Source organism: Pecten maximus, chromosome 6 (assembly GCF_902652985.1).
Source record: "Pecten maximus chromosome 6, xPecMax1.1, whole genome shotgun sequence".
Lineage (NCBI taxonomy): Eukaryota > Metazoa > Mollusca > Bivalvia > Pectinida > Pectinidae > Pecten > Pecten maximus.
The window spans coordinates 17674746-17694712 of record NC_047020.1 but is presented as its reverse complement, the minus strand read 5'-3'; the positions used below and the strand labels follow the sequence as shown (position 1 = coordinate 17694712).

Here is a 19967-nt window from a genome sequence, read left to right as displayed (position 1 = left end):
GTTCCCGAGGTGCCAATATACCGAGAATGATTTTCATTACCATCTTAAGGAAATATAGATTAATTGTTTTGGTTGTAAACTTCTTTTTTTACATTGGAGAAATGAATTTCGTTTTAATAAGTAATTTTAGACTGTTGCTAATTATGACGATCTTTCGATATTTAAGCACGTAATTTAAGTATTTTGATGTAGTAGAATAGAGTACATGTATGACGTATAGAGATATGTTCCTATATTTAAATGATATTGATACATTGAACCGAATAGTATGTTAAAAGCTTCCGGCGATATCTTCGCCTTTTTTGTCGGCGGCGTTACAGTGTCCACTTTAGATGTTTACGGCCAATCTGTCATCCCTTTATATGATATATGTATTGATTTCCCGTCGGCCCTCCTTTATGCATCAGTGTCTGTATAGGGTGTTAAGTTTAGGTCAGAAAATGTACATCAACACAACCTTTAACACATTAAAGTGGCTTCTTGGAGCAATCTACGTGTCTATGGCTCGGCTTATGGGGTCAGATATCACGTGTATATACACCATAGCAACGTCAAAAGAAACTAACGTCATATGAGAGATAATATACAAGTTTCACTTTCTAATAATCACCAGATAACTTTTGATATTGGCAGAATCAGTGAAGCTGAGATGTGAGAGATTGACCAATATTTATATAACTAATTCCCTTTTGACATCTGTTGTTTATACATCATTATCCGTGACAATGTTTAGCGTAAACATCAGGTAATGATGCCGTTTACTATAGGGGAATGGACTTCCTTATGTTGTAGGATTTATAAAATACCTCATAGGATAGAATGTCCTGATGTTGTAGGATTTATAAAATACCTCATAGGATAGAATATCCTGATGTTGTAGGATTTATAAGATACCTCATAGAATATAATGTCTTGATGATGTAGGATTTATAAAATACCTCATAGGATAGAATGTCCTTGTGTTGTAGGATTTATAAGATACCTCATCAGATATAATGTCTTGATGATGTAGGATTTATAAAATCCCTCATAGGATAGAATGTCCTTGTGTTGTAGGATTTATAAGATACCTCATAGGATAGAATGTCCTTGTGTTGTAGGATTTATAAGATACCTCATAGGATAGAATGTCCTGATGTTGTAGGATTTATAAGATACCTCATAGGATAGAATATCCTTGTGTTGTAGGATTTATAAAATACCTCATAGGATAGAATATCCTTGTGTTGTAGGATTTATAAAATACCTCATAGGATAGAATGTCCTGATGTTGTAGGATTGATAAGATACCTCATAGGATAGAATGTCCTTGTGTTGTAGGATTTATAAAATACCTCATAGGATAGAATGTCCTTGTGATGTAGGATTTATAAAATACCTCATAGGATAGAATGTCCTTGTGTTGTAGGATTTATAAAATACCTCATAAGATAGAATGTCCTTGTGTTCTAGGATTTATAAAATACCTCATAGGATAGAATGTCCTGATGTTGTAGGATTATAAAATACCTCATAAGATAGAATATCCTTGTGTTGTAGGATTTATAAAATACCTCATAAGATAGAATGACCTGATGTTGTAGGAACTATAAGATACCTCATATGATAGAATGTCCTGATGTTGTAGGTTTTAAAAAATACCTCATAGGATAGAATGTCCTGATGTTGTAGGATTTATAAGATACCTCATAGGATAGAATGTCCTTGTGTTGTAGGATTTATAAGAAAACTCAGTAGATAGAATGTCCTGATGTTGTAGGATTTATAAGATACCTCAGTAGATATAATGTCCTTGTGATGTAGGATTTATAAGATACCTCATAAGATAGAATGTCCTGATGTTGTAGGATTTATAAGAAACCTCATCGGATAGAATGTCCTTGTGTTGTAGGATTTATAAGATACCTCATCGGATAGAATGTCTTGATGTTGTAGGATTTCTAAGATACCTCATAGCAAAGAATGTCTTGAACCTTTCTCCTTTTCATTAGTATTTCTGAATATAATCTGATGATGCCAGTATAAGTTAACTTAGTAAACTTTAGCCACCCCCCCCCCCCCCCCCCCCCCCCCCCCCCCACCCCCAAAAAAAAAACAATCCATAAACAACTGACTAAATAAAATGATAATTTATAGATTTGTTTCCACGTATGTAGGTAGGATGTTAGAATATACACTTCAGAATCATATTCCTCTATGAAACCGAGTTAGACGAAATAAATAATGGAAATTGTAATTCTTAAACACGTAAATTCCTATTCATAATAAACATATCGATTACGTCATTTCCATTTTGAAAGATATGGGTGATTATCACGCTAGTAATGTCAACAAAGTACGGTAGTTATAGTTTAAGAGGGAAAATCTCTATTTCCCTGTTGTTTTAGGAATATATTTTTTTTCTATGTGAGGACTTGACCGTAGGATGAAGTCAGAAATGTGATATTTACATCATAGGAGTAAAGAAGTACGGGAACTACACACGCAAAGCACACCAGAAACATCATGACTAGCGTAATCCTTCTAGATTTATACAAATATTACCGATGGGTATTTGTCACGAACTGACTGAATCAAACTTCATTCCCGTAGCGTTAAACACACAGAAGAATTCGGTAGCCAGTGATGGATGCTTGTCTGATGCCGTGCTAGTAAAAAAAACAACGTTGCGAGACGGGCCCTAATAATTTAGAATTGCATTGCAAGCTTGAGATAAATAACATTTTAAAATTACATTGTTTTTGCCGTAAACGACATAAATGATCGACCTTTTAGTAGAGGTATCCTATAGACCAGCAAGTTTTGAAATGACAATTATAGTGTTTGATTAGGTTTTGAACAATTTTGCGAATATTCTGAGTTGACGAGGCTTTGGCCAGTTTGATTTTGTTGGTGGTTTTCATCTACATAGAATGCTTTCTTGGCGAAGGTCATATTCAATCTTAGTGATAACCATGTATCTATCTTTATCCTAGTGAAATAAATAACGTAATTGCCTTCTAAATATATAGAATGAATTCACTATTTCTCACCCCCGCTAGAAGTTCACCAATCATCCCGTTCCATTCCTCGCTGCCATCCTCAACTTTAGAGCCGAACTTGCCATCGTGAACCAGATAAATTTCGTAGTCGAATTGCAGCATTTCCGCCACCTCTTTGATCAAGTCCACGGCGAACCCCTCGAAGCGGTCATTACCATGGCGAAGAGCGTAATCACGTTTCATCATGGTGAATGGTTGCTCCTACAAAAAGGAAGGTTGTTGAGGTCGTGTATACTGAATTAGTGAAAAAGGTACAGCTCTAAGTAAGGAACAAACTCTCGGTGATTTAATCTAAAAGTAAAATGAAACTTTGTTCGTCTTGACGAGATTATTGTCTCCATTATATAGTCAACATCACTCTTTTAACCTGTTCTTCAAGGGCGAAATAAGAAAAAAACATATGATAACAAACAGGTATATTGATTCCGAAATATACACGAATCTTTAAAATAAAAAAAATTGTTTGTTGTTTGATTTAAAAAAGTTAAACTATTGATAGATTAAAAGATCTTAATGACAAGTCTAGATGGAATGAACGCAGCATTTCCATAATAAATGTTCTTTGGCGCGACTAACATTGATTTAAATAGAACTGCTACTTAACAGTGCCATATTAAGGAATTCCCGCTGCTAATTTAGATTTACGTTAATATCAGGGCAATATATCTATACACGATATTTTATACAAATTACAGACCAAAGGATTTTAACATTACACCTGTTGATACCTATTACCATTCCTGTAACAAATATTCTTGTATGGACTGAGGAAATAAGTTTTATTGAAATGGGAATAAACGGCGCAAAAGTCATCCGTATGGTGTCAGATTAACAAATTCAATTTAGATATCATTTATTCACAAATGACGTCACAATTGTAATAACGTGATATCATAGCAAAGTAGAATTTTACCGAAATTGCATAAAAGTTACTGCAAACTTTGACACGTGGATTATGTACATATTATTTAAAGAAATGAAAGCCTTACTATAATCATGACAACTTTTGCCCTTCGTCCGCGAAGTGGAAAAGGCATGGTTTTGTTTCCACGCTTGATCCTGTCCCGGAACTGAATCCTCGAATCGAAGAAGTCTGGCTTAGAAACCCATTTTCCTATCTAAAATAGAATGAAAAATAATTTGCAACAATATTTTATGGTATAATACTTAATAACTCATTTTCCCATTTTGTCTGTCTCTTTCTCGGTCTCTTTCGCACACACACAATTTTGGAAATTCTTTGTTTTTGAAAAAAAGGAAACAATACCGGATATCGACAAATTCTGTAATTAAGGAGCACGGTGAAAAGGAAAATAAATGTAAAATTAAATTTGAATAACACAATTTTTATCGTGAGCAGTTTCGATTGACATTGGCTGTGACGCTGTACCATTTGTTGCACAAACTCAATAACGATCAGAATCATTGAATTGGAAACGTTTCCGACGATCGATTGTGATGGTTGTCAAGTTGTAATGAGTTGCAGGTTTAAATAGGCCAACCGTTTTTGGTCTTGTCAGTTTAATTTAACTATTCGAATCCACGCAATCATCGCGCGGAATGTACACCCTTGTTGCAATATTGGACATGGTTGCTTTTCATAAACCAGAAAGACCTGTATTAGCATTTCTCATCAGTTGTGTTGGTTCTATTTTATTGATAGAATATTGGCAATGTCCTATGATATTTTAGAAAATAAGAAGAAAATTTAGGGTCAACACGCTTAAGCACCTGAATGGTCCCAATCTTACACTAAATGTTTCCATCACCAATCAACATATTTTTGAATTGCGATCGAATCGTTTTCCCGGGATTGGTTTTTATCAATGATATTTGTTTCATAATGCATGGGCATTTATCATAAGACTGTTTCCTTTGGCGACAACAAAAACAAGAAATGGACACAGAGTGTGAATATACAGGTGATACATCAAAGTGAAAATGATGCCAAAACTGGACACTCCTAACCGTCAGCTCGACCTCTTGCATGTTTTCTATCAATCTGTTTGTGTGTGTTGTCCTCGCCACAACTGTAGTAGCCAATTATTCAGCGTCAGTGGTCATTTTACACCGATTTCCTGACACCACCATGGTATGGAATTACGTACTGCAAGCCAAAGGAGACATTTTCACGATTATATCTTATCAGCCCATCTCATTGAAACTACATCAAGGGTCGGTCATCAAGAACACAATGTAACATGAACAATATACTCTCTTTGTAAGCGGAATAGAATTCTCGTGTCTACCATATGGTTATATCAATACATGTGGTGTCTAACACTCCGGATCATTCAGGCTACACGAGGTAATGTTGTTTCTCCGTCTGACTCTACGAATGGGATCTTCAGACAAATTAACCATCGAGGTGACTGTCCCTAGCCGATCATTCGCTTTTGGTGGCCATATTGGTATTTCACAAATTGGAAAGATTGACGCGGAGTTTGACTTAATGTATTATTCTAGAGGGGTTCGGTGTTAACAAAACACGGCATGCTTTGAATGGAAATAGTGCGAGGCTTGTTTTGTCGCAATGCTATTTACAGTAATACGTAAGATGGTATTTTCATTTATATTCATTTATTTTCTTTAAAGGTGATTTGATGTAAATTTTATCCTTTTTGTTTTGTCATATTCGCAGACCATCGTTTGGTAGGGATCTAAGAGCTGTGCTATTCTGATAGGATATCTAGCGTCCAGTACGATTTCTCGAATAATGATAGAACCATGATTGGGATAGGCTTGTTCAACCTTGTACACATTATTTTGAAATAGGAAATAAGTCTTTTCTACAGACTTACCAGTATTAGAAATTTCGTATAGTTAATGTATATAGATATACCTCTTTTATTTATTATTTTTTTGCAGTGACATTTCAGAAATAATCACTGGTGAAATCAAAACATTTCTTTTGATTAACAGTATCGATATCAGCCGACTTTTCGTGTGACATATCATCCTCAGTTCTCACTAGCACTCTTAGTACTCGTGGAAAATATCGGTATATTCGGTCGAACGAGTGAAATACACAAATGCTCTATCCAACGGGAAATCATTCAATGTTACTTTTATTTCATTTTTAAAGACAGGAATCAAAAGACAAAAAACTCTATACGGTTTGAAGCAAACCCTAACAGAAAAAAAAACTAAAAAAAAAAAAAAAAAAAACATGGAGTAGGTCATGAATCAAGATATGAATACCTACATTTGTATGTACATTATGTTCCGATTGAGACTGGAGATATGTCATGTCTGAAAATGAAAGAATGTCTGTCTCCTTGACGTTATATAACCACCGGCGTATTGTGTTAATTTGTTTTTCCCTGATGGATCATGTCCTCAGGAAATGTTACGACTGGAACCTTTACGAGCTTGCGAAACACGATGACTAATCTGGACAAACATCCACCGGAAACACAAATGTACAGCATTACTTCCTGTCAAAGATTTATATACAAGAATGATGAATCACTATAATGAAAATTCCTAAAAAATCGTTTATCCTGGCGAACCTAGACTCACTGGAAGAATAATCACTTGGAAATTCGGGATATACCTGGTACTTGGAAGCAATAGTTCAAGATATTTGGCAACAGCCGGAAGAAAACCATCTTAGAGGAACGAACACATCATTGGCAAATAATACGTTAAGTAAAACCATCAAAAAAATACTTGTTGCAAATATTTTTCACAAATGTGACCTTCAAAAGTGTCAAATTCAAAGCCTCTGAAACCTTTATTTTTCAGCTGATTTGCTAACGCTCCAGAATAAATATGTTATCGTTACAACTGATGGTTTTTGTTAGAAAATTACTCAAATATACTCATGAGAAATTCGAAGTCTGAACAAACACTTAATTATTCCGGACAACTACAAACAAAAGCATGTTATTTGCAAACTGTATACATGTAACACTCTATGTCAACAAGCTAGAGGTAATTTAACAACAATCTAGAATATTCTAGACTTTTGAATTACCAGAAGACGTTTGAGCGGTTTCGAATATGTGTCCCCTGTGTCCTTCTAACCTTTGGTATAGACTACGGTAATTTGTCCCTGTGTCCTTGGAACCTTTGGTATAGACTACGGTAATTTGTCCCCTGTGTCCTTGGAACCTTTGGTATAGACTACGGTAATTTGTCTCTGTGTCCTTGGGACCTTTGGTATAGACTACGGTAATTTGTCCCTGTGTCCTTGGAACCTTTGGTATAGACTACGGTAATTTGTCCCCTGTGTCCTTGGGCCCTTTGGTATAGACTACGGTAATGTGTCCCCTGTGTCCTTGGGACCTTTGGTATAGACTACGGTAATTTGTCCCCTGTGTCCTTGGAACCTTTGGTATAGACTACGGTAATTTGTCCCCTGTGTCCTTGGAACCTTTGGTATAGACTACGGTAATGTGTCCCCTGTGTCCTTGGGACCTTTGGTATAGACTACGGTAATTTGTCCCCTGTGTCCTTGGGACCTTATAGTATAGGCTGCCGTAACTGGCTTGAATAAAGTTTTGTAGAGATGTATTGGTCAATGGGAAGTACATTGATGTAAATTATTTTCAATGGGAATCTTATTCTGTAGTTGATTAGTTTTAAAGAAGTTGATTAGATCGTGTATAGTAGTTCACTTGCTTTGATCATACCATTCGTACACCATATGTGTTTGCGAAATAGATAGAAATGTAATACACTATAAGTTAAATCAATGCTCCATTTCGTGTTAATGTTATTGTGGAAATGGTTATGTTATTGAGAAGGTGGTCTGACAGTTCATTAAGGAGCCGGAGCTCGATTCCCAAATCAGACATGAAGAGAAATTGTATATTAAAAAACAAAAACAAAGAAACTCGAGGGTATCGACATTGTTTTAGGTTGTGTTTCTGTATAATGGATTTATAATATAGTTGTTATTTGCTGATGTCAAAGGCCTACCTTACTCCAAAAAACCGAAACCGAGCCCCTATGAGGTTGAACATCGTCTGCAAGCGATACTGATCTGACCGGTTAGACATGGAACGTCATTCTATTTTTGTTTGTTCTTTTTTTGTTTCAGTTACAAAACAATCTATATGTAGGTAAGTATAAATCGATATGAAAACAATTTGGGCAACAGATCAATACTTATGTCTAAGATGTCCTGTTTTATTAAAAGTATTTTACTGTTGAGTTACACGAATTAACACAATGTTGTTTTATTCCACGAGAATACGCTATGCTATATCACATTTGGACCATTGTGTACATGTATTGGCTGTTGGGAAAACATATCGATACACCATTAGTGGTATATGACCTTCCAGTCTTTTAATTGGTTGAGATTTTGAACTGTGACCCGAACCACATTTTTGTCGCGTGATTTGTGTCACGTGATCTTTTTGTTCAGTTGTAACTTGATGTACAGACTGCATCTGAAATTAGATCCGCCACGTTGTCGGAAGCTGTTATGTTTCCCAACCCGTTGCAAATATTCATTATCAATGTAACGACTTGTCGGACAAGGATTTTCTTGATGATTTTGATATTGTTGGTTTTATTGCATCAAGGGTAAAAAACGATACCGGTGACGGGAAGAATATTCGATTTCTTTCAAAATGTGCTTAGGGGAAAAGCGTCTAACATGATCAAAACATTGTATCTGTCACATAGAATGCGTTTCCGTAAGTATTTAGACGTACTTTATACCACGCCACATTTATAATAAACATTAACAACACGTCTGTCTCCAAGAAACGCCCACGCCTACTCCAGTAGTGATAGTGACCAGTTTGTACGTTTTTGGCGGGAAGCAGATGTAATCGTCATATATATGGAATATATATTTGCGCTCACATCCCGCACTATGAATTTGGAAATAAAATAAAGTTAAAGTTCGTGTGGAGTGAAATAGATTCCATATCCAACAACCATTCATTGTGCAATCTCTATACTACAGATATATATCTGCACATGGTACCGTGCAGTGATATGATTCAGCGTTAAAGAGTAATTTCGAAATCCAGACTGAGAATAAATCCTATTTGGGCGATCTAACTTCGCATATGCGTTTACAGCGAACATTATAACCAAATAAATCGCGTGAAAAAAAAAGATTCGAGTTCATTATACGTGTAAAATGGCGTTGCTGATTCCTCGTTTGAAAGATTTAAACTCAAACGTCAACGCATCGCTAGGAGAGATTCTAGAGCAATGAAGGGCTAGAATCCAATTTCCGATACCTCGATCCTAAAACGATAGGCCTGGTTAGTTCTATGACGCGCTCATAACGACCATATCCCCACAAGAGAATATTCTCAGTGTTTATTTTCCATCATACATGTATTAGCTAATGATATCATGTACTTTGTATGGTAAAGTAAGCTAATCTGAAGGGTACGTTTGGTATTATAATGTAGTGTCTCGGTAAACCAGAAAAGTTACGTCTCTACGACATGCAGAAATAGAATCACGTCTAACTCCCAGCCTCTGTAACAAAATCAATGCTAAAGATGACGGTAAACCCATCAAATCGATTTTACGTCATAGTTTATCTTTCAGGGTTTAATTTCCTGCAATAATCACCAGCATTTCTGTCACTTACAATCTGTTCCGTTTGTTTACTTTATAAAAACAACAAGTGCCTTTTCCCGTATAAAGTCACTTTCATCAGCACCTGTCCTCGTCTTAGAGTGAAATTATTGAGCAATAATACGATTTTAGAACTAATCAGAGGCACTCCCTGCCTCGCCAGTGTAGAAACAAATTTCCACTATTTGCTTTTGTCTCATAAAGTAGGCCCCTGAAACCCAAAATAGAATCCAATTTCTACTGTTGCGCATTATAATGAAAACGTAAAGCCACCAAATGCGTCCCGTCCATTTCAATCAAAAACACTTGAAGCAATTTTCCGCCTAAAAGATGACTTTCCGAAGACTAAGATACACCAGATAAAGAATCTTAAATGAAGATAATGACTGTGGAAATCCACACTGGATATTTCTGTTCACAAAGAAAACGGAGCCATTTTAAGATTATTAGAATTTCGTCTTTTTAGTTCACCCCACCCTTCTCTAACTAAGATATGCTAAAAATCTGTTAAAGAAATACCTCGGCTTGGTTTCATCAACCTCCCTTAATTAACTTAAACAAATATCTTGTGTTAAAATTTCCCTTAGGAATCAGGATTGAATTTAAAGAAAAATATTAGGTAAGGAAGTTTACTTTTGTGATTCATTCCTATTGAAAACCGGGGTCTGTATGCAATACTTTGATTTGATAACTGCCTAAAATGGAATTAACAACAAATTATTTGTTTTTGATAGTCATGGCTATTACTATAGATGTATGAGTATTGTAATAAATACTTTTCTACTATATAGATACTGTGTTTAGCTTTAGGTGATTATACGTTTGACATATTCGATGTGTATCGATATGCCTGGTGATTCTTTTATGAACTACCCTGTGAGCATGTGAGGTACCTATATTTGACCTAGATACACACGGTAAATATTGTCAGCACGTGCGGTACCTATATTTGACATAGATACACACGGTAGATATTGTCAGGACGCGAGGTATCTATATTTGATCTAGATATGCACGGTAGATATTGTCAGTATGTGAGGTACCTATATTTGACCTAGATACACACGGTAGATATTGTCAGGACGTGATATACCTATATTTGACCTAAATATGCACGGTAGATATTGTCAGTATGTTCAATACCTATATTTGACCTAGATACACACGGCAGATATTGTCAGCATGTTCGGTACCTATATTTGACCTAGATACACACGGTAGATAGTGTCAGTATGTTCGGTACCTATATTTGACCTAGATACACACGGTATATATTGTCAGGACGTGATATACCTATATTTGACCTAGATATGCACGGTAGATATTGTCAGTATGTTCAATACCTATATTTGACCTAGATACACACGGTAGATATTGTCAGCATGTTCGGTACCTATATTTGACCTAGATACACACGGTAGATATTGTCAGCATGTTCGGTACCTATATTTGACCTAGATACACACGGTATATATTGTCAGCATGTCAGATACCTATATTTGACCTAGATACACACGGTATATATTGTCAGCATGTGAGGTACCTATATTTGACCTAGATACACACGGTAGATATTGTCAGCATGTGAGGTACCTATATTTGACCTAGATACACACGGTAGATATTGTCAGTATGTGAGGTACCTATATTTGACCTAGATACACACGGTAGATATTGTCAGTATGTGAGGGATCTATATTTGACATATATACACACGGTAGATATTGTCAGCACGTGAGATACCTAGTTTTGACCTAGATACACACGGCAGATATTGTCAGAATGTGCGGTACCTATATTTGACATAGATACACACGGTAGATATTGTCAGTATATGTGAGGCACCTATATTTGACCTAGATACACACGGTAGATATTGTCAGCACGTGAAATACCTATATTTGACATACATACACACGGTAGATATTGTCAGTATGTGAGGTACCTATATTTAACCTATATACACACGGTAGATATTGTCAGTTTGTGAGATACCTATATTTGACCTAGATACACACGGTAGATATTGTCAGTCTGTGAAATACTTATATTTGACATAGATACACACGGTAGATATTGTCAGCAGAAGACGCTTGCCCTTCCGGTACACACGAGTTGTATTCTAGTAACTCTATTGGTGTGTGTCTGCCTTATTTTGTCCCTCGTTTTATCCATTGAGATATTAAGTAACGGTTCGTTAACATGTTGTTTTTCCTCTGATTATTATAGTTTCGTTTTTTATTGTCATTCTAGTAAATCAAACCTTTCCAATGAATACCAAAAATTTTGCAATGAGGCATATCATTTTGGCGTATGACTTGCACTACGATAAAGACACTACAAATGTACCTAAAATGAAAGCTTAGGCTGCAAATCCAATCTCCCGATATTTTTGTTTAAAAAATCAGCGCATCATCTTTGGTATCATTATAATATTATGGTCGCTGTACCAGCCATATTGAGGGGTTTGCACACAATTATAAATATTATATATACTTTGATTGGGTCGCTTGTATACTTTACATGCAGTGATAGGTTACTTACTGTCTGTGATGTCACTATTTATACAATATAGATCGTAGAGGTACAATTGGGGAAGTTGAATACAAACAAAAAGTGATTGATGAAATCAGAGAGATCCGAATGTTCTGTTTGGTTAAGATCGGATATCGATAAAATCAGAGAGGAGAGATGTGATAACGATATAGGGTACATATCCCTCCTATGATGCATCATTGAAGATGGCTACCACTGAGTTGTAGCTATCTTGAATACTCTATATACCTCATCTCCTCTGTATGCAAGGTTTGTAACCATGAGAAAAAAATACACATTGAGAAAATAAAAAGACGTTAATGAATTCTCTCGTTCTAGTAGAGAATTATAATGCTTTCCGGGTTGGTTTTCATGACGTTATTGAGTTTTGGTATGTCGGAGTATGTACCTGTACATGGCTTGTCGGCTTTCCGCTAACATGCTAAATTAAAATGCTTACACGCTGTTTTGACATGCTAACATGCTAAGTTAACATGCTCACTTATCATGTAACATACTATTTTGACATAATAACATGCTAATTTATCATGCTGACATGCTGTTTTGACATGCTAACATTTAGCTTGATCTGTGTAAAAAATGCAAAAATGTGTAAAAATGTGTAAAACATGAAAAAATGAATGAAAAATTAGTAAGAATATAAAGCGAAATGGGCAATTAATGTGTTGAAAAATATCTTCTGTGGAAATGCACTCAATTAGTAAAAAGACATGATGAAAATTAAAATAGAAACCCCAAAATAGCAAAAAAACAAACAAAAAAACAAACAAAAAATCATGAAAAAATGTGTCAAAAAAGAAAACACATAGATGACAAAAAGTAGTAAGAATATATAGTGAGATGTGCACAAAAATGAGCTGAACAATATCTTCAGTGAAAATGCATAAAAAAAGTAAAAGGAAGTGACAAAAAATGTAAAAAAAAATGTAACAAAATGTTTACAAAAATGTTAGTTTAGACACTCTGACATGCTTACATGCTGTTTTGACATGTTCACATGCTTATATTTAACTTGGTATATTAGATTTCACGATTTTTGACATTTTATATAGGTATGTAGTTGGCTGCTATTTGCTAATGCTGTTTTGTTGCTGTAGAAATTGACATGTTCTTGTCTTATTTTTGTCATCATTCTTCAGAGATTCTTCAATTACAGGTGGCTTAAGGACAGGTTTCTTCCGTGATGAATACCAAAAGCCATTGCAGCCATTACAATGAAATTTTGATTAAAATGTAAAAATTGACATTTTATTTCCTATACAAAGATTAACAATATATTTCACAGTTATTAGTAATGGAATATAATACATACAATACCTACACATTCCTATTACGACAAGTAAGAAACGAACACATGTTTTATTTACTGGTATTCAATCTCACTACACTTACCAGCTAGGAATGAGGGCCAAACCAGGTTTTTAAACCAAGCATATCAACTATCAAGCATTAGCGTGTTAGAATATCAAAACAGCAAATAAGTATGTTACACTTTAGTATGTTATGATAATATGTTACATAACCATGTTGACACGTTAGACTAGCATGTTAGAGCGTTAAACTAGCATGTTGAATTAGTATGTTGACATGTCAAAATAGCATGTCAGCATGTAAAAATAGCATAATAAATTAGCATATTAAATTAGCATGTTAGCATGACAAAACTCAATAACGTCATGAAAACCAACCCGGAAAGCATAATGATACTTTACCAGCACGAGAAAAATCAATAGCGTCTTTTTATTTTCTAAGTGCGTACTTTTTCTCAAGGTAACAAATCTTAAATAAAACAGAGAGGATCGAGGTGTAGTACAGGTAGATACATCATTCAAGAAGGCTACCACTCAGTGGCAGTCATCTTGAATGCTGCATCATGGGAGTAACATGTACACTATATCTCAGAGAGGTATACGAATGAGAGAAACTTAACAGTATTATCTGACGACAGGTTAACAGATGTCCGCTCGTGGACGCATTTAACACCAAATTATATCTCTCATAAATCAATTCTCATCATAATTACGCGAGCTTCTAAATGCCCATCTAGGCCTATCTCAAACGTTAATGTAACTACTTACTAACAAAATAATGCTGTTAGTAGCCCTCCTAACTTTTTGGAAAGCTAATACTTGTTTGCTTGACATATTCATATTTGAAGTTATGCATGGTATTCCTGTTATTTTTTAGTCAGCGTGTACCAAGTTCCGGCGGTAAGTATGTGAGGCATATGGTCCAACATATATATTGTGTTAGTTCGCTGGCACCACGGATTAATACCCGTTAGCAACGGGATGTCAAGTCTGAGTGGACAATCTGAGGAGACGTTTACCGTAAAACAACAATTCCTCTTCGATCATTTCCCTGTGAATAAGTGGAAATCATACAGAGTAATAACCTTCCACGAATTACTATAAATCGACATTAGCCCAGTCTTAGTGCTGTGGACTTCGGTAGGGACTACTGTGCAAGATGTGATTCCATTATATTGAGGTAGATGGATGGCGGTGTCACGGCAAGTTAGTATCCCCGTCAGTAAGGACCGCGACGAAAGACACAATTGTGACACAGTAGTCAAACACCAGAGGAGTACCTATGAGACGTCTACTAGGCTGGCAGTGGCATCGGGAAAAGTCAACGAACCTGGTTTATGGAATCGCGAGGGATTCGAAACTATGGATCGAGTGATGTATGATGGATCAGAAGCTATCAATCTATCGACACATCTTAAATGATATTATAGTGAGTTATAGGCCAGTCAACACAAGGTGAAACGGGATTACATGAAACTTAGAGAATAAACATAGGATTGAATAAAAACTGGGAAATAAAAATAGATAGCAATAACAACCAAGAATGGGTGAAAAAAACAATAACTCCCCCCCCCCCCCCCCCCCCAAAAAAAAAAACAACAACAAAATACAGGCCGCCTATAGTTGATTCTTAAAATGATAGACTAAGAAAGCATTGGGACAATCTGTTCGGATCTCCATGAACCTACAGGTGTTTGCATCCAGCAACAGGCCTACAGATTCTCGGTAATATATTTTTTTGTTGCAAAAGTGGTTTGGGATAAAACGCATATTTCATACGTTTTAACTATCACAATTAATTGCATTAGTATTTGAACCATTTTTTTTCGAATCGTTGACATTCATAAAATGTTATTGAATGGCAATCATTGAAATCAACAGTAAATCGTCTCCTTAAAAATCAGTTTAAATAGTGTGGGGAAAGTACATATGCTTTTAGACTATACTGCTTATAGCATTAGCGAAAGTGTCATGCTGATTTTTAATAAAACGAATCAGCACTTTCCTACATAACACATCAATTTGAATCCAATTCAGACGACACGCCGCTGGCACCAATTATTTGTCTGCAACTTTTTTATGACGTCAGATAAACACATGCGGAAACTGTATTTAAATACCCCTCACAAACTAAAGCATATTTGTGTGAGAGAATTGGCCAAAACTGTTTCTAAGGAACATCAGAACACAGTTGGAAGAATAAACGAAATAACAGGAAATTGAATAGATCACCAAGCCCCACCTGTCACGTATAGACAAAAGCTAAAATGTCATGGAGTCAAATAATCCGGCGGTGGCAGGAAGTCAGTAAATGCTGCTCGGGAAGAAGGTGTGGGCTGACATCGTGTGTGTGAAGTCGTTAGACCAACGTAGCGTTGTACAAACTGTTAGGTATTAAAACTGTGCCGCAATTTTAAGAATATCATTTTGAAATACGATTTTCTTTATACCGTTTCTGTTTTGTTTTGAGCAAGTATTTTGGGCCAGCGGAGAGGTCACTTGCATTCTGTATTTCTCTGAATAACTTTTAGTGATAACTATGTCGGTACTCCAGGCAGAGGATATTCATGTTCTAAACACAATCAACAGACATGAACGTCAGTCTGATTCACTTCGTAAAAAGTGGAATTTACCAGCCAACAAAATAGATACTAGACATCTATATAACCATATTATATACCTGTTATGTCACGGATACTCAATAGTAAACTCATAGTGTAAGATATCGGTTACAAATGGTATATCTTTATATATTATCTGGAAACCACCTATAGGCCTATGTTGATCTAAATGAAAAGTGGGCAAACTATGACAAATAAAGAATAGCACAAACAAACAACTTGATATTTATATGGAAGCCCACGGAAAGTACAAGGCTAATACTAGTCGTTAAACGTAGAACGGTAGGTGTTTACGACATATTCGACCCCCCCCCCCCCCCCCCCCCCCCCCCAAATTCGGCTGTTAAAGTTATCGGTATGTGGCAGAGTGAAATGAAGGAAAGTACATTATAACTCTGACAGTTCAGCATGTATAGACAACTGTCTTGTAAATGTAGGTGAAATCCACGGAACGTTCGTACAAAGATATCCAGAACCATGACAACGAAACTTATAAGCCTACACAGGAACACACATAACTTATCAATTGATGGTGATGATGCTTGCTCCTTCGGACGTCTTATGTTGTGGAGTTGTTAATCATCAGTCGACATTTATCAAACTGGGAACAAGTTTTATATCAACTTATCAAGATGTCGTCGTGGAGGAGAGAAGCAGGCGTGATTCTACACGTGACAAGAAATGGACTATATAACACGAATCTTTCCGCTAACAAACGCCTTTGAGGTACACATTTCACTGTTACGTAATAAATAAATAGCACGGGAAGCAGATTATATAGACACATTTGTAGAGCCTTTGATGTCGTGATCTGTAGATAAATAAGATGTAAAAAAAAAATTGACATTAAAATGTGAAAATAAAGGACTGATACTCTTTGTAACAAATTCAGAAAACGATAAACAAGGTCCGGCCACTAAAAGGAATACGAAAATTGCTAAATCTAAAACAGATATAGTTTTTAGAGTCGGTGTTAATCAAATCTCTGGATAATGACTTTCTAGTTATGCCATTCCTTAATGATATTTAAAACTATTGTTGTGGAGTATTACCGTGGCAGCGTGGTTTTAATACGAGATTGTACGAAAATATACAAGCAATAACTACTTTATATTTATACATGAATTAATATGAGAGCTGAATCAAGAATTAAAAAAATCTGGACCATACAGTGAATGCCTAAAGCTATATCACAAACATGAAAATCGAATGCCCTTACCTACATGCAAGTGAGAATCAAGCATTCTTGTCTGTGCGTGAGGGATTGCCCTTTCTGCCGTGAAGAAAGCAATAACCACTGGCAAATAAATTCATTTTCACTCAAACGGGATTTGAACGGTCATAACTGTATGTTATGTGACGTCGCTGCTCTCGCACATCGCGCTAGTTACGGCCGTGTTAGAACAGAGAGCATTGGTGCGTGTGCTGTTTGATAGGTTTACGGGATACATGCAGATACAAATAACTATTTATATTCCGTTCGGTGAAATTCAGATGACTGATACGCCAAAATAAATTGATTTAGTAGCAAATATGGATGAGCAAATAAAACGGGTCTAATCGATAGACTTGTGATGTCTGTGATAGCACTGGGTGCAGCATACTGGTCATCAACACCGTGTCGGTCCGAGATAAAGATGTTTGGTGATAACACCACCGCGGTCTGTGATAACAACGTGTACCATCTATGTATAAGTCTTTATACCTCCTACCAGAAGGACGCTTAAGACACTACTCTGGATGGTTATTGTGGCAATTCTTCAGAAGTAGTGAAGGGCTTGGGGATGGAGGTTTCTATTTGGGAATGAGTTTGATCAAATTACAGCGTCTGGTTATGTTAGGTGACGTCTATTTGCTGACGTAGATCACCACTATCCAGCTAAACGCTTGACACACACGAAAATAGTAAGTCGTTAGAAACCCGTTTTCAAAAAAAAAAAAAAAAAAAGAGAAAACCAACATGGTTTTCAACGTAAATGTGTACAACACCTGATGGCAGGACCAAGGATACTCATTAATCTGACAGTAAGTGGCACCACGCCAAGCTAGACTTGCATATTGTAGTATATATTGGTAACAGATAATATTGCAAAGTTGGTTCGAATATGCAGCATGTCATTGCGCGCAATGCAGTGATAAGCGGAATGTCCCTCAGGAAAAATATCCTGTTGAATCTAATTGGTGTGGGATAACACCATGTTCATCTATGAAAACCGGACAGGTCAGTGATGAGACCCACTTGGTCTATAATGACGCCCTGGTGACCGTCGATAACGCATTCCCTTGTAAACCTGAACTAACATTCTGTTAACCTGTGTAAACGCCGTGTCGGTCAATGATAACAGCGATGATATCATCTTGTTAACCTGTTATCACGACATTTTGGTCAATGATAACACCGATGATAATATCCTGTTGGCATGTTATCACATGTTGGTCAATGATAACACCGATGATAACATATCTTGTTGGCCTGTTATCACGACATTTTGGTCAATGATAACACCGATGATAACATATCTTGTTGGCCTGTTATCACATGTTGGTCAATGATAACACTGATGTAACATCCTGTTGACCTGTTATCACAACATGTTGGTCAATGATAACACCGATGATAACATCTTGTTGACCTGTTATCACAACATGTTGGTCAATGATAACACTGATGATAACATATCTTGTTTGCCTGTTATCACATGTTGGTCAATGATAACACTGATGATAACATATCTTGTTGGCCTGTTATCACGACATTTTGGTCAATGATAACACCGATGATAACATATCTTGTTGGCCTGTTATCACATGTTGGTCAATGATAACACTGATGATAACACCCTGTTGGCCTGTTATCACGACATGTTGGTGAATGATAACACCGATGATAACATATCTTGTTGGCCTGTTATCACGACATGTTGGTCAATGATAACATCCTTTTGGCCTGTTATCACATGTTGGTCAATGATAACACCGATGATAACATATCTTGTTGACCTGTTATCACGACATGTTGGTTGATGAAAATCCGATGATAACAACTTGTTAAACAATGTTTTTGGTACACTGCGTCTTGATGAGCAAATACTTTCTCTCGCATTTACTGAATGCTGTCGAAATATTAGAGAAATGATTAGAATTATTGTTGTCAATACAAAAACATGAGAGAGAGTAAAAAAAAAACCGCATTTATTATTATGTCCCGAAAATTGAACAATTGTTGGAGTCTGCCTTCTATCAGAAATAAAACTTCACTCCTGGTTCGACTAATGGACCCCTTTAAAATATCATCTCGATTATACAACGTTATATATGATACATTGACACGGTGATACGAACCCTGACGGTACCATAATTATGACAAAGGTCTAACCGGAATAGCCCAAGGAGACATAAAGTAGAATTTAGTTTTTTAATAAGACAAGTAGGTAAGAGTAGAAATCGATTTCGGCTAATACACTTATAGCTGTAGACTTGTTAATATACACGAGATATAACCACACAAAAATATATCCTTAAGGAAAACCTGATAAAAACTGTAATCCATTTCATGAGCATATAGACTCCCAAACGCAAGCGTTTCTCTCACACGATATCACCTGGAATACTTACTGCGTATTTTTCGAACCCGTTGTATTCCGATAGGAAGATGGAGAAATTGTTACGGCTTCCTCTCTCATCAAACTGCATTATCCCGGTCAATCCTGATACTTTTATCTTAAAAATCGAAAATAAGATAAGTAATTATTGAGAAATACATGTTAACTAAAATTAAAGGCAAATGTTGAGAGTGAAGAAAATCTTGATTGAAATCGATAAGAATCCTTTAACACGAAGACAGAAATTAAAACTTCACACATAAATCATGCACTTTATCT

The 19967-nt window shown here is 36.0% G+C and overlaps 1 protein-coding gene across 2 annotated transcripts in view; it reads right to left on the bottom strand.

Moving 5' to 3' along the window:
* Window positions 1-19967, bottom strand: part of LOC117329114 (glutamate receptor 2-like) — a 74096-nt gene that overhangs the window by 8131 nt on the left and 45998 nt on the right. For both annotated transcript variants that reach the window (XM_033886851.1, XM_033886850.1), the window contains exons 7-9: window positions 19702-19806; window positions 4031-4159; window positions 3033-3242 (exon numbers count right to left, since the gene is read on the bottom strand). In XM_033886851.1, coding sequence (XP_033742742.1) covers window positions 3033-3242; window positions 4031-4159; window positions 19702-19806 — 444 coding nt within the window. The remainder of the gene's footprint in view (window positions 1-3032; window positions 3243-4030; window positions 4160-19701; window positions 19807-19967) is intronic.